The sequence below is a fragment of the Haemaphysalis longicornis genome, unplaced genomic scaffold, assembly GCF_048455015.1.
Source record: "Haemaphysalis longicornis isolate Haplotype H1 unplaced genomic scaffold, Haemaphysalis longicornis Haplotype H1 scaffold_4, whole genome shotgun sequence".
In the NCBI taxonomy this organism is placed as follows: Eukaryota; Metazoa; Arthropoda; class Arachnida; order Ixodida; family Ixodidae; genus Haemaphysalis; species Haemaphysalis longicornis.
In genome coordinates, this window is record NW_027526361.1 from 30,200,932 (window position 1) to 30,226,683 (window position 25,752).

Genomic DNA, 25,752 nt, shown 5'->3' on the forward strand with positions numbered 1-25,752 from the left:
ATGAGCGGGGACGAGGATCGAGAGCAGGGGGGAGGTTCATCTGACCCTGAGATGTCAAAGATGCAGCTCGAGCTAAGGCTGGTGTCCCAGCGTTGTAAAGCTCTCGAGCTTGAGCTCGAGGTGACAAGAGCAAAAGGAAATTCCGGAACAGGCGCGGGAGAGAATTCAGGTACGCCGCCTAGCCGTGACGCACACGCGGAGCTCCGTCACTTTTCGAAGCTGCTGGCGGGAGCGCTACCGAAATTTCCCACAGAGGCAGAAGTGCCCGTGTGGTTTGAGTCCGTCGAGAACACACTGGAGGCGTATGCGGTACCACGGGAATTGTGGGGCCAAATTGTCTTTCCGCTAATAGCGGAAAAAGTGCAGTTTTTGTCGACGCGCCTCACACCATCGGAACACAAAGCTTACGAGACGCTCAAGAAAACTGTGCTCGAAGAGCTTAAGCTTTCAGCAGGAGAGTATCTCAGGCGGTTCCTCACGACGAGGAAAAGGGCAAACGAAGGGTGGCGACCGTTTGCCACGCGTATTCAGAGCTACCTCAATTTCTACCTGGACGCGAGAGGGGTGAAGACGTTCGATGAGCTGGTGGAGCTACTAGTAGCAGATCAGCTCAAAAATAACCTCTCGGAAGGCGCACTGCGCTACGTGACGTTGCAGGAAGGGAACAAATGGGAGAAAGCTTCCGCTTTGTCGGCCCGTTTGCAAACATTTGAGGAAGCGGAGGGGAAAGGCAGCGCATCCAAGAAAGCAGAAGCAAAGGATGCCCAGTTCCCCTATGTGCGGCAAGAGAAGGGAGCTAAAGAACCGCCGAAGCAGGGTGCCGCGAAACAGTTCGGTGATAAGCGGGCGCCAAGGGGATGTTTCGCGTGCGGGGCTCTCGGTCACCAAAAGGCAAAGTGCCCGCACGGTACAAAAAAGCAGCCAAGCCAGGCTCCGAGCAACACCAACAACAGCTTGTCGGCGCGGGTGGCGACAGAGGGGGTCAAGGGCGCGCACAGTGAGCTGCAGCCAGTCACTCTGAAATGTTTGAACAGCCAGATCGGCGCGATCCTCGACACGGGGGCAGAAATCACGGTCCTCCGCGAGAGTGCCGTTCCCGCGGAGTTAGTTAAGCCGCATGGCACCATTGGCCTAGTTTCCGCCTTTGGGGAGAAAGTGAACGCCAAGTTGGCGGTGGTGCCCCTAAACATTGCGCGCGAGACGGGCGTGTTCGCCGAGATAAGAGAGACAGTGCCAGTGCTCTGCGCGCTAACTGACAAGCTCGTTTCACGAACAGATTGCTTGCTTTCCCGAGAAGCGTGGGAGTCGCTCACAAATGAGTGCGACATGAAAGGGCTCGTAACGGTGGGCGAGGAGGAAGCGACCGCGCGCGCGGAGATCGAGCTGGCGGGGCGCGAGGCCGGAGAGGCGCGAGAAGGAATCGAAGGGCTCCGGGTTGCGGTTTCCCAGATAGGCGCGAAGGGTGGCTGCAGTCAGAGCAGGGAGGATAATGCCGGAGGAGAACAATCGGGCCTGGAAGAGGCGGGCGAAAGTAGTGCGTCCGCCGAATTCCGGAGGGCGCAACAAAGCGACGAGACTTTGCAAAGCGCGTGGAAAAACGGCAGAACAGGAAAGGGAGGAATGATCATCCGCGAAGGGCTCCTTTACCACAAAGACAAGCTACTGGGGCAGCCGGTGAGGCAGCTCGTCCTTCCCGAGGGTAGGCGAAAGGAAGTGCTCCAGGTGGCTCACGAGTCTAACTGGGGGGGTCACCTGGGCTTCCGTAAAACAAAGGCCAGGATAAAATACAACTTTTTTTGGCCAGGCATGGAAGACGAGATTAGGCGCTACTGCAGCAGCTGCCACGGGTGCCAGACAAGAGCAGACCTCCGACACTCCGACAGTGTACCTATAGAGCCACTGGTGCGGCCGAAATACCCTTTCGAGCAGGTCAATGTCGACGTGATAGGCCCACTTGAGCCGCCGTCGGCTAGGGGCCACAGGTACGCGTTGTGCATTGTCGACCTGTGCACACGGTGGCCGGAAGTGGTGTGCATGCGCTCCTTGAGTGCCAGGGCGACTTGCGACGCCCTGTTGAGCGTGTTCACCAGGACGGGCATACCCGAGGTTATCGCATCTGACTGCGGAACTAACTTCACCGCGGAGCTCACGAAGGAGTTTCTGGGAAAACTGGGCTGCTCCCCTAGGTTCTCGACGCCGGGACACCCCGAAAGTAACGGAGCCGTCGAAAGGTGGAACCGCACTTTTAAGAACATGTTGGCCCACACTATACAAAAAGAAGGGAGGGACTGGGACAAGTTCGTCCCGTTCCTGTTGTGGGCTTATCGGGAGGTCCCGCACGATACGACGGGGGTTGCACCCTTTCAGATGCTTTACGGGAGAACGCCAAGCGGCCCGCTCTCCGTGGCAAGGCGCATGTGGGAAGGAGAGGGCACCGTGCCGGCGGCTCTAGGGCCGTCCCCATCGGCGTACATGAGAGACATGATGGCGAGGCTAGATCGCGCCGCCGAGGCGGCCGAGCTAATGAGCAGGAAGCAGCAAAACGCCTACGCGAGCCAATTCAATAAACGGGCCGCGTACAAGAGCTTTCAAGCGGGCGAAGCAGTTTTGGTGTTCGACGATCAGCGCCCCGGGAAAATGTTTCCTAAATGGAAAGGACCCGGCACGGTCGTCGGAGGGCATCGGGAGCACTCATACTTCGTGGAAATGCCAGAAGGAGGGAGAAAGCTTGTGCATGCCAGCAAATTGCGGCCCTACCAAAGCAGAGTGAGCACAGTGGGTGTTATGTTTGACGAGGACGGGGCTTTTGGTGAGGTCGACTATGCGCCTCGGCTGACAGATGAGCGTTCCAGTGGCATGGTCCTCCCAGAAAGCATGACAGCTCATCTGGAGGAAAGAGCCAGAGCTGACATTCGAGCAGTGTTCGCAGAGCACGAGGGCTTGTTTAAGGACAAACCAGGAATGGCCAAGGTGAGGGAACACTCCATTCTGTTAGAGGAAGGGTTCACCCCAAAATCGTGTCGGCCCTACCGCGTACCCGCCGCATTACAAGGGGAGGTGAGCAGGCAGGTCGATGAGCTCCTTGAGGGAGACTTGATTTTCCCTTGTGAGAGCCCACATGCACATCCAATTGTATGTGTTGCTAAGAAGGACGGCTCATTGAGGATATGCGTGGACTACCGTAGGTTGAACGCCGGCACTGTAGCGGACGCGTATCCCATGGCCCTGCAGCAGGAGCTGATAATGAGAGTAGGCAAGGCACGTTTCATAACTCTACTCGATCTCCGGAGGGGATACTGGCAGGTGCCGTTGGCGCAATCGGCTCAGCTCCTAACCGCGTTTGTGTGTCCCAGAGGGCAATTCGCGTGGAGGGTTATGCCTTTCGGTCTCAAAAATGCCGCTCAGACTTTTCAGCGAGCAATGAATGAGCTCTTGCTGCCGCATTCCGAGTACGCCTGCGCCTATTTGGACGATATCGCGGTATTCAGCGAGACGCTCGAGGAACACCTGCAGCATTTACGTGCGGTCTTCACGGCCTTAGAGCGGGTAAACCTTCAGGTTAAGCTTGAGAAGTGTCAAATCGCATGTGGTTCTATACGCTACTTAGGGCACGTGGTAGGATCAGGGACGCATGCGCCAGACCCAGAAAAGTTAGCGGCCATACAGGGCTTGCAAGCACCAACTACTAAAAAAGAACTACGTAGTGTGCTGGGGCTATGCGGCTATTACCGTGGCTACGTTCCGAACTACGCCGAGGTGGCGAGGCCGTTGACAGAACTGACGGGAAAGAGGGTTTCTAACAAGATACCGTGGTCCGCCGAAGCGGAAAGCGCGTTCAAACGGCTCAAAGCAGCGCTTTCTGAGGCAGTGACGCTTGCAACGCCAGACCAAAACAAGCCGTTTTGGCTTTACACTGACGCCTCCGCGTTTGCAGTGGGCGCTTGCCTGTCGCAGCGTGCTGCAGATGGCTCTGAGCGCCCAATAGCGTTCGCCAGCCATAAGTTCTCTCCCACGCAGACCAGATGGTCGACAATCGAACGGGAAGCATTCGGGGTTATATGGGGGTTGAAGAAGTTCGATCTTTGGCTCTTCGGCGCTCAGGTGACGGTGGTGTCCGACCATAACCCGCTCTCGTTCCTCACCCTGACTACGCCTCACGGCGCCAAGTTAACGCGCTGGGCGCTAGCCCTACAAAGGTACAATGTCGTTGTACAGCACAGAAAGGGAAGCGCTCATGACAATGCTGACGCGTTGTCACGGGTTCCGAACGCATGTTGGGATTCGGACGGCAGTGCTCGTGACTGGGTGACGGGGAGGGAGGACTCAGGGTTGCAACAGTGACCGACCACGTTGCTGATAGAGGCAACGGTGGAAGTGGTGTGTGCGTGCGTGCCAGTGATCAGCGGGGCGCAGTGGACTCGAAGTCGAGTTACGAACAATGTGCTGAGCTGGAGACATTTCCTTCCTTGTGGAACTCTAAGGATTTTGGGAGTTTCCTTGTGCGGAGGGGTTACGTGTGGTTTTGCATTGCCGCTTTTCTCGCCTGTCTTGTAAATAGTTGGTGTTATTCCCGTAGTGACCAGTGGGCCCCTACGTGAATCTTGTGACGGGCGTGTAAGGGTTCCAGGCGCCAGCGACGCTGCAAAGTCGAACGCGTGGGAAGCGGCGGTTCCGAGAAGTGGGAATGAATGACTTTATGGCAGCCAGCTCGTTAAGAGCAAGCGGTCTCTGGGTCATGCCGTTCGCGGAAGGACACATTGTCTGGGGTCGCAGCTGCGCTGTCGCGTCGTTTTGGCCGAAGTGCGTGGTGTAGCCGTGGAAAAACATTGGTAGCCTGGCGACTCAAATGGAACCCCGAGGGCATGGCGGCCGCTGGCTCGGGCCCCACCGCAGTTTCCATTAGCGGGTTGTAAAATCATTTGGTCCGTCGAGCGGCTGGAGACGGGGAGCGTGGAGCTGTCAACTGGGGTTAGACAGCGGCCGATTTACGGCGATAGCTTTCCTTTTGTTGGCCAGTGCGCGCTCGGAGCGGAGGCGGGCGAGGGAGCGCGCGTTGCGGCCCGGGATGGGCGCGGCAGAGGCGACGCCTGAGCCGGCCGCCGCGTCCTTTTGTCCCTACGCGCTGTTTCTGGCCCACGGTCCAATTAACGGGGCATCGCCTGTCAACGCCGGAGAATCTTGGGACGCGCCGGGTCGTCAAGGCGGATGTTTATGGGTTTCAGCTGGCTTGAATAGCTGTCCTGTCTCGGACGAGATGCGTGGGAACAGGCATGCAGACCACGTTCGTGGAATCGTGTCCTTGGCGCTTGCACCTGTTTTCGCGGGTTTTTTTAGTGTTTGCTGTGTTTGGTTTGCTTTTGATATTTTCCTTCTTCCTGTTGTGAGAGAGGGTGACCGATGTCTCAGGGTTACGGGGGGCGTTGCCCACCGCGGTTTAAACCCGGATGTGGTAACCCGCCCAATCAGATCGCCAAGGGATGCTGATTGGCCTGTGCATCGGGGGTGGGGCCTAAGTAACCCATTAAAACCACGAGACAGGAGGTCTCGAGGTCGAATCCTCAAGGTTTAATGTGCTATGCACGGCCGGCGTATTGCCGGGCTAGCCAGGTCAGGCTAGGGAGGATCTCACCACTTGGGTAGTTTTAAGGTCAGGGTCCGTCGCTGACGGGGGTGCCGCGTGCACAAAGACTTAGCTGACCTAGAACCCCATTTTATTTCTTACTTTGTTAACTCTATCTTCAGTTTGTCAGTATGCTGTATATATCTTCTGTGTAAATATACAGTTTTTGAAAAACCCTCCATCAACCATCGTCGTCGTGTCATCAAGTGCCGTCACCATCAGGCACCAAAGCAGATCATCATCATCATCATCTTCAACAACATCAAGGAGAACATCGAAACTTGACATTTACTGCGACGTTACTTTTTACCACGGGACTTCAAGAAGTGATGTCACTTACAATTGCACTTTGGCGTCAACCAGGTATATACAACAAAATATAGAACGCGTTGAAGGAGTAGTCAATGCATCGAAATAGCGGTTTCTTGACCAGCCAGTGCTGGTGGAGGATAAATAGAAATGGCTGATGTTACATCCATATCTGAGCGCAAATTACGCGACCATAAGCTGCACGTATCGTCTGCTGTTTTAAAGCGTCAGGTTGATGGAAGGAAATCACGTAGAGAAGCGCCTCTTCTCCTTTCAGCGAGATAATCCATCGCTCAGTTGCTACCCGGTGGGGAAGAGGCTAGAGACGAAAGCGCGCACACCTTGCGTCTTCGACGAACTCTAAACCAGGTTGCCGCGAGCAAAGCTGCGCAGCCAACGAAAGGGCCGTGGGAGATAAACACAACCAGAGCGGGCGAGTGCATTCTGGAGGCGAGGAAAAGGAAGCGAGCGTGGCTAAGAGGTGGAGGCGTCGGAGTGAGGCCCCTGCGCCCTTTTTCATCCGGTCACCATGGTAACGGCCCGTCGATACCCATAACTAATACCCTCCGGCAAGGACGATTCCATCAGCTGCGCGCCGCTCGGAACGGCAAGAGCGCTCGGGAGGGAGAGGAAGGGGGTGTCTCAACGGCGCGACGCTTCTTCCCACGAGGAATCATAGTCGTCACCCGCTTCTGTAATGACGCCACCGCGATTTGTCAGACCGCGCTCAATAGCTCGCCCGGCTCGCGCTACGGGCGGATAAAGTGAGCCGTTGCGCGTGTCACAGCGGCGCGCGTGTACTGGCGCGTGTACAGAGCGCGGGGTTTTTGAATGCGCAGTCGACACGTGTGTGCGTATACGCTGCTTGCGATGAATTGTAGCGGACGGCGGGTGAGCGTGTGATACGCGGAACACGTTGTAAGCAGATATGTTTGGCATCGTGCGAGTGATGTGACAGCACGGGCAGGGGATCCGATTGTCGAAAATGATGGCGGAATTAGCACGAAGACGAAATGTACAAATAAAAAAAATGACCTCCGGGGGTAAGAGTTTTCATCCACCTTAAAAGATACTGGTTGGCTGAGTTGGATCTGTAGCTCTTCAACCATGCGGTCGTGACAGTTCCGGTATTGCTGCGGCGCTTTAGGCAGGAAGTTTGCCGGTTTTATTTCAGCGTGTTATATTTATTTTAGCGTGTTCTACGCTAGTTAGTGACCCTGCAGGCTCACGAAAGAGAAGTGTAAGTTTGGAAGGATAAAAAAAACGTTTGATTGAAGTTACACCCCTTAATGATAACTTCCTCGCTATCTTTTTGTCCGTCCCAAATTGCCTTTTGCGACAAAGACATTTTTGTGATAGAGGTTCAATCTAGGGACTAGGACGAGCGAGAACGAAGACGCGCGAGAACGAGTGGGTGAGTAAGTGAATGAGGGAGTGGGCGACTGAGTGGGTGAGTGAGAGAGTGAGTGAGTGGGTGACAGAGTGAGTGTGTGAGTGAGCGCGTGAGTTCGTCAGTGGGTGGGTGAGTGAGTGAGTGAGCGCTGAGTGAGTGGGCGAGTGGGTGATTGAGGGGCTGAGTGAGTGAGAGAGTGAGTGGGTGAGTGAGTGGGCGAGTGGGTGACTGGAGGAGTGAGTGGGTCAGTGAGTGAGTGGGTGACTGAGTGACTCAGTGGGTTGGTGAGTGAGTGAGTGGGCGAGGGAGTGGGTGAGTCATTGGATGGGCAGGTAGGTGGTGATTGAGTGGGCGACTAAGTGAGTGACTGAGTAGGTGAGAGAGTGGGTCGGTTGGTGGGGGAGTTAGTGAGTGGGGAGTAGGTGAGTGATTGCGTGAGTGAGGGGATTAGTGGGGGAGTGAGAGAGCGACTGAGTGAATGAATTGGTGAGTGAGTGAGCGAGTGGGTGACTGAGTGAGTGAGTGAGTGAATTGGTGACTGAGTGAGGGAGCGGGTGAGTGAGCGACTGAAAGAGTGATTGAGTGTCTGAGTGAGGAAGCGGATGACTGAGTGAGTGGGTGACTGAGTGGGTGAGTAGGTAACTGAGCACGTGACAGTGTGAGTGACTGAGTGCGTGACAGTTTAAATGTGTAGGTTACTGTGTGAGTGAGTGATCGCGTGGCTGACTGAGTGAGTGTGAAAACGTATTTGAGCCGAGAAAAATTAACGAGTTAAAAGAAAGGCGGGTGGCATTTTCTCAGTCCAGCAACCGCGATCTGTCTCCACTACTCTGGCCCGTGCGATCAGGTGTTCCTGACTCAGCCTTCAGCTGGTCAGCTCGCACTCCACGAGGAGAGTGAGAGAGAGAGAGGGGGGGGGGGCAAAAGTTTTATATTTGCTTTGTCTTGCTGCGCCAAGCGAAATGTGTGGGAAGGAATGGCAATTCCCTCCGCCTGGGTGGTTCACGAGTAGTTTTCGCAACCACTGCCGGCATCGACTCAAGTTGAGGCGCAAACACGAGTGGAGGGCGTTGCAACCCGGCAGGTGTGATCGCGTAGTCAGGAACCCGACGTCCGGTGCCATGACACCGAGGTGCAGTGTAGTAAGAAATCGTTTCATCGAACCATATCAGCGCACGCTGCTGAAAATAGGGTATTGATCGTCTCTTTATTTGTTTACACAAGGAAAATGTGCAGAAAGTGCAGTTTGCCTTTTTAGCATCCCTCTTACATGAATGGGTGACGCCGGCTGTGACGACGCGCTCGCCGGTCTGAAGCGCGCGATTTAAAATAAAATATTGCATGCATGCAAGTCTTACGGGAGACTTGATTGATTGTAGGGTTTAACGCGCCGACGCAACGCAGGCGATGAGGCGCGCCGTAGTGGAGGGCTCCGGATTAATTTTGACCACCTGGGAATCTTTAACGTGCGCCGAAATCTCGTACACACGGGTGTTTTTGCTTTTCACCTCCATCAGAAAAGCGGCCGCCGCGGCCGGGAATCGAACCTGCGACCTCGTGCTCAGCAGCGCAACGCCTTAGCCACTGAGCCACCGCCTTACGGGAGACTCACCTGAACACATTCCTATGGGACGAACCACGGGCTTCATTCATGAACCACGGGCTTAATAAAAAGCATCGTGTAGCAATACAATTTTTTTAACAGATACATGAAAATGTTCCTAACGGCCTAGTTTGCTTCTTTGAGACATATGTCACTTCTTTACTCGAATAAATAGTAAACAAGAAACACAGTTTCGTTTATCTTGTTTTCACTACGTGGCGCTAGCTGTCTATCAAGGCAGAGTTTTATTTGTTTATTTCAGCGCATAAGTACCACATTTGCAAAATAAGCAAAGTAGGCCGTCTGGAGCATTTTCATATATCGGCAGAACTTTTCGCATTGGTTCACGATGGTTTTTAATCCTGTGGGTGACGAAGTAGCAAGTTCTATAGCAATGTTAACAGGTGAGTCCTGCTTAGAACAGTCGATTGGGCCTGAACAAAAACAGTCAATGGCACTAGCACTACCGTTATCTCCAACAGGTGCTATAAATGTTTAGCTTTCGTAGAGCACGCGGAAGACACACATATTGTAGCAGCTTTAGGTGGGGTCTGGCAGGGCTGTAAGTTATGTCTGTGTCTACTTGAACTCGTCGATTATTGGCACATGCTTGGCGTTGACGGATGAGATATTTTGCTTAACGAAGGACTGAGTGCGTTGATTGTGGCCAGCAGGTGCTGTTGTCTTATCGGAGTGAGATGTCATGTTAGATTCTTTCTTGCAACTCTTTTTGCTGTGTTTCGCCATGCTCTTAATCGAATAGTGGTTTAAAAAAGTTACAATATTGACTCTTCCACCTCACCGCACGACCGGAGTCAACACTCAAGAACAACGGCAGCTGCGGTACAACAACGCAGACCGTCAACAAGAACCTGGCCGTCCGCCTCTGGAACTATAGCGACAAATCAGCAAAGTGCCTGGTGGAGTGTGCTTATATTTATATATTGGGCAATTCACACAAGCTAAGCAGATCGTAATGACCTCATAGTAAACACACGTCCGAGCGTAGATGATTCTCAGGTATCCCCGGTTACCGTTGTCATTTGCCATTATCGCTTGAAAATACAACACGATCACTACGATTGCGACTGGTTCCTAGTAGCGTGCCCATAGAAACCTGGTACACATTCTCGCCGTGTTATGAACTTCCAATTTCGCTTTTCTTTCACAGCAGCTCTTTAATAACAAGCTTCATGATATCCTGCACTTAAGTAAACTTCGGGTTCATGCCCTTGGCTCCATATCCAAAGTACCCGTGTCCAAAATAAAAAGCTGCAATCAGAACTTGCCGACGCTCTGACAGTGACAGACGGAACAAACGCAAACATATTCACTCGCGTAAGCCCTGCCACAAAGCGATCCTACGAACAAAGAATGGCAACCGGCGCAGCCCAGTGACGTTTCAAAAGGAAGGCGAGCTCCATGGCAGAAAGCGGGCTCTACAACACACCCCGCGCTTCTTTTGGTGTAATTCTCGTACCGGAGCTTTTGTTTGGCGGGGGCGGAAGAGCAATCTCCCCGGCCGACGCTCAAGCGAGTGCTTTTGCTTCCCCGAAGCGAGCAGCGTGGTCGATCGATGTCTTGTTGCATTTGCCAAATTGAGAGCGGTTCATTCGAAGCGGAGCAACTCTCCTGCGGGAGCAACGCACGAGGCTGTAGTCGTACAGCGCCACTAATTATATGGGCCGCGTTCTACGTGGTTAGCGGAGCACGCGGAGAAGCGGATCCTGCTATTCTAATCTGCCGCCATCATTCCGATTCAGGGGCGCCGAGAGCAGCTTGACTACTATTGCCAATTTTGATGAGCCCCGTGCTCTCGTTTCAATCAAGGAGAGAGAGAGAGAGAGAGAGAGAGAGAGAGAGAGAGAGAGAGAGAGAGAGAGAGAGAGAGAGAGAGAGAGAGAGAGAGAGAGAGAGAGAGAGAGAGAGAGAGAGAGAGAGAGAGAGAGAGAGAGATAGATAGATAGATAGATAGACAGACAGACAGACAGACAGACAGACAGACAGACAGACAGACAGACAGACAGACAGACAGACAGACAGACAGACAGACAGACAGACAGACAGATAGATAGATAGATAGATAGATAGATAGATAGATAGATAGATAGATAGATAGATAGATAGATAGATAGATAGATAGATAGATAGATAGATAGATAGATAGATAGATTGATTGCTTTTGATTGATAGATATATATATATATAGATAGATAGATAGATAGATAGATAGATAGATAGATAGATAGATAGATAGATAGATAGATAGATAGATAGATAGATAGATAGATAGATAGATAGATAGATAGATTGATTGATTGATTGATTGATTGATTGATTGATTGATTGATAGATTAATAGATTGATTGATATATAGATAGATAGATATATATATATATATATATATATATATAGATAGATAGATAGATAGATGAGAATGAGGGAGAGGGAGAGGGAGCGAGATAGAGGGATAAATAGAAATAGAGACAGAGAGATAAAGGGAGAGGGGGGAGGGGGCTCTTTGATCGGAACTAATGAGGTCAGCCCTGCTAGGGACAAGGTTTGCTGCGTCAGATGTGTGGGAAGGGGTGGGGTGGGGGGGACTGCAGTGATGAGTGGTGAATGTTTGGCATTAGGGCTACGGCAGGAAGAAGACAAACAAGAAACGTTAAAAACGAGAAACGAGGGAATGCTACTAGCAGAGTCCGTACATTAAAAATTGAGAGAGCGCTGAAGGCAAGCATGGGATTTACACCCCACCCCCCGCTTAATGTTTCTTTACGGCTCACCTAAATCGCCCTAAAACGGCATCTTACATTATTGTTGCTTCTGACATATTCATATTAACGAGCTCGATTGCACCTTATTTATGGTTATGTACATTCTTCGGCAGCTCGTGCAGTCTTTATCGTATTCCCAGTGGTTGTACTGCCACGATCTGGTGGGCCTTGCCGTGAGGCTTAACATGCGGGCCTGGCCGTGGAGGGCGCTTTTCTGATAGGTGTTGTATACAAACATTTCCCTGTACTCAACCTTTCAGAGCATGTTAAAATGCCCAAGGTGGTCCCCTCAGTGGTGCACCTCCACAGGCAGCTGCATGGATTCGGAAAGCAAAGCACGAAATGTCGATACTATTTGTTCTCTTGCATTGCGATTAATCTTATACTAAACCTCAATGAGAAGTCATGCTTTCCCTCTTCAACAAACCGCAGTTCCCGTGAGAACTTTCGGCCCAGAAACTGCGATCTGGGAGGGTGGAAAAACCAGATAAATTTCCTTCCTCACATTATCTTTATTACCATCTGTATGTGTACCAACCTTTCAAGCTCCCCTGCTTTGAACATTTATAAAACTGGCTGCTTTTAGTCCCTGAACTTGCAGTTCAACGCTTCACTTTGCTGTCAAGACGCAGCGTAGCTGTGCTGCGCTTTGCCCATTGGAGTGTCATGATGCGTGGTGTAATAGCTCTTGTTTTTTTGTGTGCGTTCGCAGAGCGTACGCGCAGAAAACGTGGTTTCCGAAGTAAAAATGTAGCTCAAAATGTCATTTTTTCATTGCAGTTCAGCCCTTTCGTGAAACGTAGGTCTCCTCTACCCCCCTCCCCCCCCCCCTTCAATGTACACTAAGTAAATGTGCTTAAAATTTCGCTCGAAGCACAAGATGGAGGGGGGGGGGGGGAGAGGGGGTGTCGCCTTTAGGCTTATACATTAGAATAGTCCCAACTGAGCAAACATATGTTTGCTGACACAGCAGAACCCTCCCACACCGCCTAATAACCGTCTTTATCGTCACTGTGCTAAGCCTTCATTTCTAGCAGTACCAAGAAAGTTAGCTCTTTCAGTGCCTTTTACATGATGTTACCGCCCAGTGAACTGCGCAGTCATTTTCAGGAATGCCAGGGCGAAATAGATGTTAGGATGTGCCCGACACCATTAATTCTAGTACTGTCTCCTCCTGGGTTGCTTCCACGGAATCAGTGTGCGGAAACACGCGCGTGTTTCCAAGTGCTGCGGCTTATGGCCGTAGTCAAGTCAAGTCAAGCCGGTCTAATTAAGCGGCTGCCCTGCCTAAAACCGGTTGTCGGTGTCCGAAGGCTGCTGTGGAAAGCCCAGGGCGCAGAATGCGGAGGATTTTAAGGATAATGGGCAGAGAAAGCATCCCGAAACTTCAACGAGAGTTGCTTGAGCGTCGGTTTTAGCTAAGCTTAAGTAGGTGAGCTATTAGGGCGAAATGAGCCATGGTCGCCATGCTCGGCTTACAACCGTAAAACGGAAATGGTACTGTTAAACCAAAGTCTCAACTCGGTTTGAGGCAAAATGTGTGATCAATAAGATTCAACTGAGGCTTGAACTTTCTACTTGCTAATATGGCAAAAAATAGCACGAACACGATTATAAAAGGAAAGCTGACAAAGGCGATCACTGTAGCGGTTCGCGGTACCTTTTTCGTTCCAGTCCCCGCGTTTTTTTCGTCAGAACCTTGATGGGACACACGAGCCCAAACTAAAATGCATCCGCGTGCAGTTTGGAGGTACGCATCTTCATGGAGTCCATTTCCATGGAGTAAGTCCATTATTTTGTGCCATCCGTTTTGGCATGATATTGAGCCATACGCTATGACGGATTATCATGATGCGACACCATGCTTTGGTGTTTCGAACACCTCTTGATTCGCCCCCCTCCCCCTTTTTTTTTCGGAGGGTTATGCTAGTGGTACAATGGCAACGTTCGTACGCATGTACGGACAGATATTTTCTAGAATCTGGCGCGTGCGTCGCTCGGAAATAATGCATTCGTGTGATTATACATTCACTAAAGACGCTTACGAAAAGCTGAAAAGAATCACTGAGTACCACACCCTCCCCGAACAGGTGTCACGTTGCACATGAGAGGATGAAGCATTCAGGAAAGGAAATAACAAGCAAATTAGTGCATCAGAGCTCCTATAAACTCCATGGAACTTACTTGACAACTAACGGGAATCAACAAGCTGAACGATTGTACAGTCGTGTACCGTCTTAGCTGGAGCAATGCTTTACCCACTTATCGTCCCCTCCTGCCTTGGCCTAAGGTAATTTATTCACAACTGCTGCATTCCTCTGCATTTGAAAGGGGCGCTTAAGTCCTCCACATTAGTTTGAACAGTATTCGTGCAGAAATTTTGAGATATTTTGCGCTAAAGTTGAGTCTGATGCTTCAGCTAAGCCTGTGGACGGCTGTGATTCAGCCACCCGGCCAAAGTGAAACAAAGTATGCGCAATAGTCTTATATACCCAAAGCGAAATCCAAAAGGCTAAGTCCGGTGTCAATGTTTACACTGGTAAACATTGTTGAACAAGAACCAGAAATTACGCAAACATAGGGCAGAACATCAATATATAAGTAATATTTTCAATGTTCCTTTATTAAAAATTCATGGATGCTTGGTTTCGACATCTACTGCAGAAAACCGTCGCCTGCTGTTGCCCGCTCTCCTGACGGCATTTGAGAAATCACACGGCAACAGCAACGAATGGTTCCACTAGATAGGTTCCACGGTATGCTTGGAACGCACGTGGAGTAGGGAAACGTGGTTCTATAAACGTTGAAGTTGGACGCCTCGATTCACGCGCGTCTCCACCGTACTGCAGCGCTGGCATCGAGGAACTCGGCCTGTAGCAGTGAGGCGCGTTAACTTTAAATCGACTTGAGCAAATATTTATTGTTTTCACCTCGGGAGGAGTGCGATGGAAAAGCAACAGCATGAGAGGTGAGCGGGAAAGTAAAGGGGGGCGTGTACTTGGCAAATGTCGACAAAGACTATCGTCTATTGTCGACATTTGCAACGAAAGAAGCAGATGCCCGGTCATTTTTTTTCCTTGAGGCACGCACTCCCTAACACCTGCTCATGAGCTCGTTTCCTCCTCGCCCCTTTCACTCACACTTCCTCGCCTAGCTCTTTCAACCTCTCCAATTCGCCTAGCGAAGTTTTCTGTTAACGTTCGGAATGGCCAGAGCTCAAGCTTAAAGATCTCCGCTGTTAAAGAATGAATGACAATCGAGAATTAGAAGCGGTAGATGTACACAGGAATAAGAGGGACGAAACCATATCACTCTTTTTTCACTTGGTTGTTCTTCCGAGTGTCGACATGAATGACATGTGAGGATATCTTCCAGCCAACTGAACCGTTGATACGCTCTGACGGGGTCGGCTCGCGTTGCAAGAAGGCTCGGGTAACTGATCCGTACGTCCTTGAATCCAAACTTCGTGCACCCGGACATCCAGAGCGAAGGGGGAAACGCGAATAAAGAAAATAAAGGAAGCTCACACTAACGCGTAAGACTTGAGAGTAGCGAAGCTTCACGACCATCACGACGGTTTAAGCCCACGATTGTAGCCGATTTGGTTCTTATTCGCTGCCAAAACGACCTTTACTCCATCACTGTTGCTGAACGGGGAGCTTCCTTCATTTTTTTTTAAGTTATAATCATGGGACATCACCTTGGAGGGGCTCCCGCTATGACGTGTCTTTCTCGTTCCGAGCAAGTCCTGCAACGATTACGGCGAAGTCTGGAATTTATCTCGTTCCGAGGAAGTGTTGTCGTGATTACAGCGAACGCTGGAGTTATTTTTTTTTCTGGCCAGTTTTGGCCGACCTCTGTAAGTGGGTACGCTTGGCTTGACAAACGTGTGCCGGGGACGTTGGGCGGTCGCCGTGAGGCACGTACACACGAGCGCTAGGCATTTTCTTTGCATTTTTAACTGCGGACACCAAACCCAAAGGATCTGCTAAACAGCTTCGCTGTTGAAAAAATCACTGGAATTATGCTCCAATAAGGAAGCGTCACGGTATCTCCAGGCCACACGAGGCGGGGCCTGTTGCAGTTGATTAAAGCCGCATGTGCTATTGTGATTGTTCTGTGTCGCAAACGCTTCACGTACGTATCCTAATTGCCTACCGGAAATTTGCACAAACTTTTTTGGTTTTTTTAGATACTAGAGAGGATTAAAATCTTTTACAAGGCGACCCGCAGCGTGTTATAGCTTCATGAAAGTAAGTATGAGTACTCTTTCTAGGATTTTGCATTGCAATCTAGCACACAAATCAGTTGTTTTTATGTGTCGTTGGTGCAGCAAAACAGTCGCTTTGTCTTGATCCCTGTGAGATGGAGAAATCGAGGAAGCGTTGAGTGTATCCATGCCTCTAGCTATCGTTTTACTCCCTTGATCTCCTTTTGATCACAACAACAACAAAACAACTCAGAAATAAGGTGTTTTCCCAGGAAACTAGAGAAGGCAAAATGTGCGTTGCAGACAGATGACTCTGCCGCCATCGCTCGGGTGAAAAGTTTCTTTATCGCCTCGCACGGCTTTCACAGTTCACACTCGTAGCAACGATGTCTTTGCCATTTCTTTGAGTTTTGCTCAAATTTGGTTTTGTCTCTTTGTGTCCGACTTGTTTCTTCCTAGATTTTTCTCTGATTCCTTCCCGTCGTCCATCGTTGGCGGCATGCCGGGGTCCCTAATCTCCGGCTGCGTTCCGATTTCCTCCCAGTGACGAATGTCAGTCTCGGAGGTTCTAGCGGTGGCGCCGGAAACGAGCACTAAGGGATTATTAAATTTCAGCGCCATTAGGGAACGGGAGAAAGGATGGATAGGAAAGAAGGATGCCCTCCGTTCTGTCGCTCCTCCCCCAACCCTTCCCCGTGTGTGTGTGATTCTTCTGTTCCTCGAAACGAGGCGCAGTCAGTCCCAGAAATTATGTGCACTGTGGCGAAAGTTGACCAAGGTGGGGCTTTGTACACAAGTCCTGATTTCACAATCCAGCGTGCAAATAATAAGTGGGCTTCTAAAAATGTCTTCATCTGGTCGGTTCCCAGACTGCAGTGCCCAGAGTTGCCTTTACAGAAAGCTACGTGTGTTGGGGATGGCATTTTGAAGCAAAATCTGGCATAATGTCTATTCGCAGCTCTCTATGCACTTGTCATTAATCAATAAGACTCGCTCGCTCACTCGCTCACTCACTCACTCACTCACTCACTCACTCAGCGAAGTTGACCATCATTTGTTCGCATAATTAGCGACGATTCAAAGGCACACTCATAAAAGGCAGTAACGGATCCTCCTTTAACAGAACGTGCTGTTGGGCGAGTTGGTACATACTGAATGGGAGGCTTAGCGCAAAAAAAGACGAGGACGGTGGCAAACGTGACAGGCGCCTGTCACGTTTGCCACCGTCCTTGTCTTTTTTGCGCTAAGCCTCCCATTCAACGGACCCTCCCTCTCCACACTAACGTCATTACTCCTCCCGTCTTGAGAAGAGTAAATACAACCTCTGTCACCCGCTCCTCATTCGTTTTAGAAGCGACGGATTGAGGAGTTTGCTTGCATTTCTTCCTGTCCACATCAACAACGACGGCGACGGACAACAAAAATTCAGCCTGAGGTGCCATTGACAACAACGTTGTAAACCTGTAAAGCATCCGCTGATTCGTTCAGTCAAACACGCTACCTTAGCCACTGAACGCCCAAGTCTTTGAGCTACATCAGCTGGTCGGGATTAAAGCCGCATGCGCAGGGAAATTATGCCGCTATGCTCCATTGGGGGCAGTAGTGAGATTGTTCATACCGCAACACCATCAAGATTCCCCGCGCCCGAACAAATTTTAAGAAAGTCAACTGACAGCTAACTTCAGCCCATCTAAAAAAATTTCAACAATGCAAATTTCCCTCGTAAATTCCGTTTCTAAGTATTAATTTTGTTGCAAGAATAGTATGGTAAATTTTGGCTGCACTTTGTTGTGGTATTTTATGAAAATATTTTTTTGCTGACGTGGGATTCATTCCAGCTTAAGATAGCGATATGGGTTTTTAAGAATCGGTGAAATGTTCTTCATTTTACAGTGAAGCTATAAGTAATATATAAAAACAGAGTGTGGCTTCTCTTCGTCCGCGCTTCAATCACGTGTGTGACTTGTTTCCTTTGGCTTCCCGAAGTGGTGGTAGTCGTCCACGATGGATCACAATAATAAATCCAGCATCTGACAGCGCATTTCATTTGTGTTCTACCCTCCCATCCCAGACAATCTGCCAAAACTGAATAACGCTGAGGAGCGGCTGATCACGGCCTAACTTGCTTTAATGTGCATACGACGTCCGACTCATGGCGGAGGAAGTTCGTTATCGAGAGACAGGATATCGTGAGGCAGACCCAGCAACGTTCAACAAACTGTGCACCATGTGCTTCATTGAAATTTTCCATTTTGGTGGCATGGTGGCCATTTATTTTTCTGCGCCATGTGCTTAGCGACGTTCGTCGTCTTAAAAAAGTTTTCTATAGCGCGCTACCTGGAAACTCAGCGGCCTACAATGCTGCTCGAGCTTTGGTCTTCCGAGGGCTCGATGGCGCCGCCAACGATAGTGAGATATTCACTCTACGGGACGGGCTGCACACATACGGGGACATCCTCGCCCACTACCGCTTGGAGCGTGCCATTTTTCCACCTCCTCACCCATCTCTATCCAGATCCTTGGCGGTCATCTATCGCCAGTGCCAGACCCGCTCGTTTCCCACCTCTGCCATCATGCCTGCGATCTTTCCTGACACCTACGTAGACGCATGTCCATATTGTTCTGACCCTCACCCATCGCTATCCCACATCATATGGGCCCGTGATAGCATCCCACTATCCAGGCACCGATCCCACCCCATGCTCCTACCATCACCAGAGAGGAGCGCTGGGAGCCCGCCCTGTGTGACCCAAACCCCCAATTCCAAGAAGACCTGGCCCGCTTGGCCGACGGCACGGGACCCCTGCCCAAAAGGGGCCCCGCTGCCCGACGGACGACGGACAAGACGTCGCCGGCCTAATCGCCTCAGCTGTGGCGAAATAAAGTTGTTCTCTGTCTGTCTGTCTGTCTGTCTGTCTGTCTGTCTGTCTGTCTGTCTGTCTGTCTGTCTGTCTGTCTGTCTGTCTGTCTGTCTGTCTGTCTGTCTGTCTGTCTGTCTGTCTGTCTGTCTGTCTGTCTGTCTGTCTGTCTGTCTGTCTGTCTGAGATTTCGGCGCACGTTGAAGATCCCCAGGTGATCAAAATTAACCCGGAGCCCTCCACTACGACGCGCCTCATCGCCTGCGTTGCGTCGGCGCGTTAGACCCCACAAATCAATCAAATCAATCTTTCTGTCTGTCTGTCTGCCTGTCTTGCATAGATCGCCGCTTGCTGTCCGCTTCTCCATCGCGATCTTCGGTGGTGTTACTAAACCCAACGCCAAAATTCCGTCACCTGTGTGTGGCGTGCTATACAACTTCGCTGGTCATCCACCTTCGTAGAGCGGAGAGGCTCATGATTTTATTCATTCGTTTTCATCTCTAACCCAACCACTAGATTAAAATGATTTGGGGAGCTAGCCCACATACTACTCATAGTAGTATTTACTCAATGCTACTTATTTAAATTGCACGCGAGTAATACAAGCCGCACTACTTAAACAATGAAGACAAGGGTGCATACAGGGGCATGCCATATTCTTCGCGCTACTCAATTTAGGTCGTCCATACCAACAAGCCCAGACAGCTACTTTTTTAAAAAATGGCATTGTTAAGCAAACACCCTCTTCTAACAGTTATTCATCCGATGTTATCACAGTCCTTACGTGCCAGGCAGCCTTGATTCCTTCCCGTTTCCCCTTTCCCAGCCTATATGAGGGATGATCTGAACTCCACTTTTGAAAAGTTCTGGGGCGGTATTCCCGTGTTTTGTCCCTTTTGTGTCCCTTTCAAAAGTGTCCCTTTTGAGCGAGCCCTGATTGGTAAAAGCGAACACCCGGATGTGACGCCATGCAAGCACGGCGGAGCTATGAGCCGTGGCAACTCGGAGCAGACGATTTGGAGCAGACGATTTTTCGTCGCCTTATTGTTGGTTCGCTCGCGGAACAATAAACGCATAAAAGATACTCTGATACGGTTTCAGTTCTTTAAAATTCGTTTGGAAGAACAGTTACGGTATTTGAATCAAAGGTCCACTTCTTAACCGGAAGTACGTCACGATGAAAGGGACGCAAAAGGGACGTTTTCAAAAGGGACAGTTACGAGAATACCGCCCCTGAACAGTTGTTGGCTCAGTTCTGGTGGCAGTGCGGTACACCGCGGCAACGTGTCCCTGACAGTCAAGCGTAACTGAAAAAGGGGATCCCATTTGCTCAAGGTAACTGAAAGTATGGTGGCCTTAAATAAATCTTCAGGAGCTTGATAATACACAGCCCACGCTACGGCACATGTTGATAAGAGAATGAACGAACTGCCCTGCAAAGTATGTTCCAGGACCTGAAATCAAATCAAGTTAAAATAATGTTACAACCGGCGAAATTGTTTTCTCTAAAGACGACTATTTAGCGCATTAGACGAAATGTGGGGAAATGAACTAGCTTGTTCCGTGCAAATCAAGTCGTGGCAGGCAGATAAACTGCAGGTTAAAGTATCTGCTCTAAAACGACTCAGTCATGGTTGAAACTACCATTGGGAAAGTGTATTGGTTGTTTGGTAAGCAGGCGCTAATCGCTTTGTGTACAGCCACGCTGCTATGCGCACGACGACGTGGAACAGCCCGGTTCCTCCCAACGAGGCGGCAGATACTCTAATACCGATGATTTATACTGGGTTTCCCTGGTGCATTAAATATTGCGGAATAACAGCGTTAGGTATGTAGCAACGATCGCAGGCAAAAGCGAGGACACCAACTCATGATTCATATCAAGTTACTGGCCTCCGATTTGACGCATCGGCCTTTCTGCACTCGATTCCTGTCCAGAAGAGAAACATCGCAAACGACTGTACTGGTTCGCCGTCGCAGCGCAGTTCGAACGCGACTACAGAATAGGAAAAACGGGACGAGCGCTGAACTGTACTGCCGTGTCAATTCCACTGACCACAGCTCCATATACCGACGTGCTGCATTCAACTACTGAGACGGAATGCAGCCAGGCCTTTTGGCGACCGCCTGGGCTCCAAGAAGGCGACACCGGCGGCCGTTTTGCTCCCTCCTTCCTTTTCCTGAAGTGGGCAGGAGAAACATCTTCCTTTCTGCGTCACCCCATGCCTTATAAGGGGACACGGAATCGATGCCCGGCTCTGCGAACCCCGTTAACGACTCAGCGCTGCTATACGCTCCGTACGACGGACGTCCAGTGCGCCAGCTGCCAACGGAGGACGCTGTCGGGACGGACAGTTTCCTCACCGCTCTCCGGCGGCTTGTCTGCTTTTCTTTATCTCTCGCTTGTTTTTTCCCCCCAGGCTCGTGGTATCGATAACGGGATCCTGTTGAAAGACTTCGAGAAGAAAGTCCTGATGGAGGCGAAGTAACGGCGAGAACTTTCCAGGAGGACAATCGTATTTTTTTGCCCTTTGGTGGACAGTCGGAAGGACTTGTCAGGGTTTTTTTTTTTGTTTTCATTGTGCTTTGAGGATATGTTTGACCCCTAGTGCAATCCCACTTGTGTCTCTTACTTATTTCTGTGAAGTAAGTTTTTTTTTATTTCTGTCAAGTGCTAACGAGTCGCAGGAAATGTTTGAGGGGATAAAACTAAAATATATTTCTGGTTTGCCCGCTTGGGGGGTAAACCTTTATTGTCCGTGAGGAAACACTAAACTACAAATGTATGGGGGCATCGTTATGAATTCCAAAGGTAGGCTTGTGACGTAGCAAAGGAGTGAGAGAACACTATGCAGTTTGCAACGCACGTTTGCGGGCTTCTGAAACAGGCAACTCGTACATCCAAGGTATTCACGTCCGTCGTTGTAACCATTATGGGGTAAAAAGATTGGAATATTTGAAGGTTGGAATGATGACGTTAGGAATGATCAAATGCGTGATTTCTCTCTCCATTTTAGCAACCAGCTCTCTAGTTACAACATGACAACCCGGCCACCGTGATATAACAGACAAATAACTGTAAAATAAAGCAAAACGAACGTTGGTTCCGAGGGTAAAAATGTTGCAATTTGTAGCACATGACGAAATATCGCAGGGAGCAAAAACAAAACCTGAGAGAGGAGCCATGTTAATCGATTATACTTGATCGTGGCAGATATTGAACCCCATGGCGGTAAAGAACATTCTGGCGAAGCACGGCGAGCAAGGCATGGTAAAAAGAAAGATCGCCGTAAGCAAACACAGTCGCTCAACGATTTTCCGGGGGCCGCATGAAGTCATGGTGCAATATTTCCAGAATCTAGATTGATCGCTCCGCTTTCGAAGTCGCAGTTGTTTTTATGTTCTGTCGTTCACGGGCATATAAACACTCTCGGTGTCTGCGAAACGACACCGACGCAATGGTTTCTTCGTTTTTTTTTTGCTTATTTTTTCTCTTTTCTTTGCTTCTGTTCTTGTCTGGACAAATCAGGGAGTTTAGTACAAGGCAAGAAAAATCACCAAAGAAGCATGTCCCCATCCGCACCCGTTTTCCCGAGTGTTGACTTTCCCCCCGCTCTCCAACGCGAAGGGCAACGTTTGCACTGTAATCATTATATCGGAACAGCACAGCGCGTGCCGAGGGAACAGTAAGCGCATTAATGCAAACGCACGTCCTGAAAGTAATGGCCGCATTCTATCTATTGCGACAATTTAAAATGGAAGGCAAACAAGACCAATCAATGCAATTTTGCTCAGTATCAAATTTAGTTAGAGGTGACCTTATATGCTAAAAGTAAATAAAACAAAGATTCCGGCAGGTATGGCGCAGAAAATATTTCCGGAAAGCTACAAACAATCGCGTAAAACTAGAGAGAATGGCATTACAAAACTGTGCTAATGAGAAATAATTATATATCTGCGTGAAAAACTAGAAGTGACCGCGTAATTTTAAGAACACGTAACTCCATCGCAAACTGAAACTTATTATTGAGCATAATCCCATTCGCGTCGTTTCGTGTTTGTTATATTTGCAACGTACTTCGTGTGCTCCTACCTGAGGCACGTTCTATGAGATACAGGTTTCTTTTTATTTGCCTGTTCATATTGGTAAACCTTAAAAGTTTGTTTGAATTTAATTTTAGTTAAAAACTCTCCTATTAATTGCCGAAGGGACGTACTGAGTTTTTGTCATCGAGAAATGCTATGCTCGCACAAACGCATTTGATTAAACCCCTATTTTTTAAATATTTTGCCTGTTAGCCTAAAAGATTTTTTCTTTGCTTCAGTGCAAGGTGATTAAACTCCGCCTTAAAAAAGAAACGAATGAAATTGGGGAAGGCGCCGTCAGGACTGGCCAGCCACAGACTTGAAATGTTGTCATGCGCAAAGCACGTTATGTTGTCGGTGGTTTTCTACACCGCTTCATGTATTCTTTAGGGTAAATTTGCTGTGTCCTTCGCTGGCGGAAACGAATGCCATTTTTTCTTTACAAGCCTCATTCCCCATTACTCGGCGAACGTTTTCGTACTGTTACAAAGCGACCCCTTCATCCGCAGATTTTCAGTAGTTTTTATCTTTGTTCTTACTTTTGTAACAAAAAACATTTTTTCTTTCGAGGAGGTAACCAGCTCGCGTTGCCAACATCTTCAAATTTAATTTCACATAAGTTCATCGAACTGTCGAAGTTTTCCAGCCCTGCCAAAAGGTCACCTTCCCCGAATAACCGCCTCTCACTGCTATAGCAACAATGAAACGTAACTAGCTCTACTGCAAGGTAAAATTGCCCTCATCGCACAGATATGTCTACTTCGTTGGTTCATACCCCTACGGAGCCCCCCTCCCACGCCACCAACCCTCTCTTGAAATGAGCCTACTGCCTTCCATTCTAATAAGTGTTCATCCTCCTCCTAAGAGCGGATAGAGCGATTTCAGCGAGATACTGGATATAGCGCGAGATATAAAATAGCGGAACTTTGTTGTTGTGCGGAGAAGCCAGCTTGCCGTGCGCAGTGCGGTGGCATGCACGTACCAGTGAAGTTCATAGTGGTGCTGCTCGATGTCGGGGCCGGTCGGCCCTGGTGCGGCGGTGGCGTCTTCTTCTCCGGGCTCGCCTCTTTCCCGTGGAGTGGCCAGCGCGGCGCCTTCGCTCGCTCAGTGGCGGCCTAGGTCAGGGCGCCGGACTTCTCGGGCGGTCTCACGTAGGCCCGGGTGTCGCCGGCACAGGGGTGGCCCCTCCTGCGAGCCACAGAGGGAAGCGGGTGCGGGGGTTGTAGGCCTAGCGAGATCAGGAGGGACGGCCGTGTTCGCGCTTCTACCAAAAATTTGTTGTGCCGGCTGGAGTGCCGAGTGATCATTATACAGGTGTGAGGAACACAAGTTTTTATCAGCAAGCAAGCAGCCGATTAGTAAACGAGGCAATGTTAACCGCATTGTTGCTTACTGAAGAAAAGTTGACTTAATTGTGTTTTGTCTTTTTTGTTCCTTTGCGTTTCCTGAATCTGTACAAGTGAAGGAATTGGAGAAGCTTACCAACCGGATGATCTGTGATTGGGTAGAATTCTAATGCGCATTACTGTTTGGTCATTATAGTGTGTGTTTGAGAGAAAGTGTGATTGTTTACTTTTAGCAAATCGTCCTTAGTTTACATATGCGCGCACGCACGCACGAGCGCGCACGCGCATTCGCACACTCCCACTCCCACACGCACGCATGCACGCACCCGCACACACACATACACACACACACACACACACGCCTCCACCCCCCTCCCCCTACACACACTCACCCACGTGCACACACACGACTAATATTTTTAACCCTCTCTTAACACTTTCTTTAGTTAACTATAACATCACGTGTGGACTAAAAGTCACGTGTGTGACTTAGGAGACTCACCGAGTGCTATCGCTTGATCGCCATCATTTGCCTTTTCCATTGACTCTCGGAATCGAGTCATAACTGCCAAGATATCATACAGTGAGCGTAAAGCAGCTGAGCGTTCAACGCTCAGTGGTGCTTGCGCACTAGAAACTAAACGATTGATAGTAGCCTAGTCTTTATCTTCGCGAACCACTCGCAGAAACGTGTCAAGCAACTAATCAGCGGCCGCGGGGACTTTCTTTTCCATCTCTGGTGCTCGACCAATTGAGGTGATTCCACGCCCCAGCGATCTTGCGATTGCAGCGCGAAAGAGAGACTCGCCGACTCCAACTCTGGCCAAGACAAACAGCGCCGTCTGCAATGTAACGGCCGGGGCTGGGATCGGGGGGAGAGCGGCACTGCATGGCCTAAAACCCGGGACGAGAGCGAAGCGCCAACACGCCCAGTCCTCACTCGCGTGAACGGGCCGACAAACTCATAGGCACGCGCCGACGCCGAGAATAGGTAGCCGAAAGAACAACACAAAACGGCGCTCCGAAATGACGACGCAATAATCCGGCAGGCAGTGAAAGCGCATTAGGTCTAATCTCCGAGCGACCTCTCAGCGAGCAGTCAGTTACACCGGCGGCGTCCGAGCTCCGCCAGAATCAACCGCACAGAACAAAGCAAAAAGACGAAAGAAACAAACGACGGCGATGGAGGAGCACTGATGACTGCGCCACCACTTTCACGCATTGCGTGCGGCAGCTGGGTCTTCCACAGGGCGCGCAGAGTGGCGAGAAGAGATGTCGAGGAGGCAGAGAGGCTTCGGGACCGTGGTGACTCTGCTGACCACACCCGCTCGGCTTTCTAACCATTCCGAGGAGCTTAGCGCCGAGAAACACGACGAGAAGCGCTGTTCCTCCCCCTCTCTCTCACCCCAACACTCTCCACCTCTCTCTTCTCCGTGTTCTCCTCTTTCGGTTGCTCCCCGCATCCCAACACGCTGAGGCAGCGCAAATATAGCGTGCTCGCGTGAGCACGAGATCGCCACCGTCGTCTCCTCCGAGCGGCGGCGGCA

The 25,752-nt window shown here is 50.1% G+C and overlaps 2 protein-coding genes across 8 annotated transcripts in view; one reads left to right on the forward strand and one right to left on the reverse strand.

The window, feature by feature from the left end:
- On the forward strand, positions 1–23,978 carry LOC144179702 (uncharacterized). Its single transcript, XM_077708147.1, has 2 exons — positions 1–2,970; positions 23,823–23,978. Exons 1-2 carry the CDS (start codon positions 1–3, stop codon positions 23,976–23,978), a joined length of 3,126 nt encoding a protein of 1,041 aa, XP_077564273.1.
- Positions 1–25,752, reverse strand: part of Gluclalpha (glycine receptor alpha 1) — a 364,471-nt gene that overhangs the window by 163,931 nt on the left and 174,788 nt on the right. For all 7 annotated transcript variants that reach the window (XM_077706301.1, XM_077706300.1, XM_077706299.1 and 4 more), the window contains exon 4: positions 23,842–24,047. The gene's annotated coding sequence lies outside the window, so the exon portion shown is untranslated. The remainder of the gene's footprint in view (positions 1–23,841; positions 24,048–25,752) is intronic.

What these genes read in the sequence shown, in the direction of transcription:
- LOC144179702 (XM_077708147.1), top strand. Translation starts at nt 1, where the DNA reads ATGAGCGGGGACGAGGATCGAGAGCAGGGGGGAGGTTCATCTGACCCT. An exon ending in ACAAACCAGGAATGGCCAAG is followed by an intron (nt 2,971 to 23,822) that starts GTGAGGGAACAC and finishes TGCCGTGCGCAG; the next exon opens with TGCGGTGGCATGCACGTACC.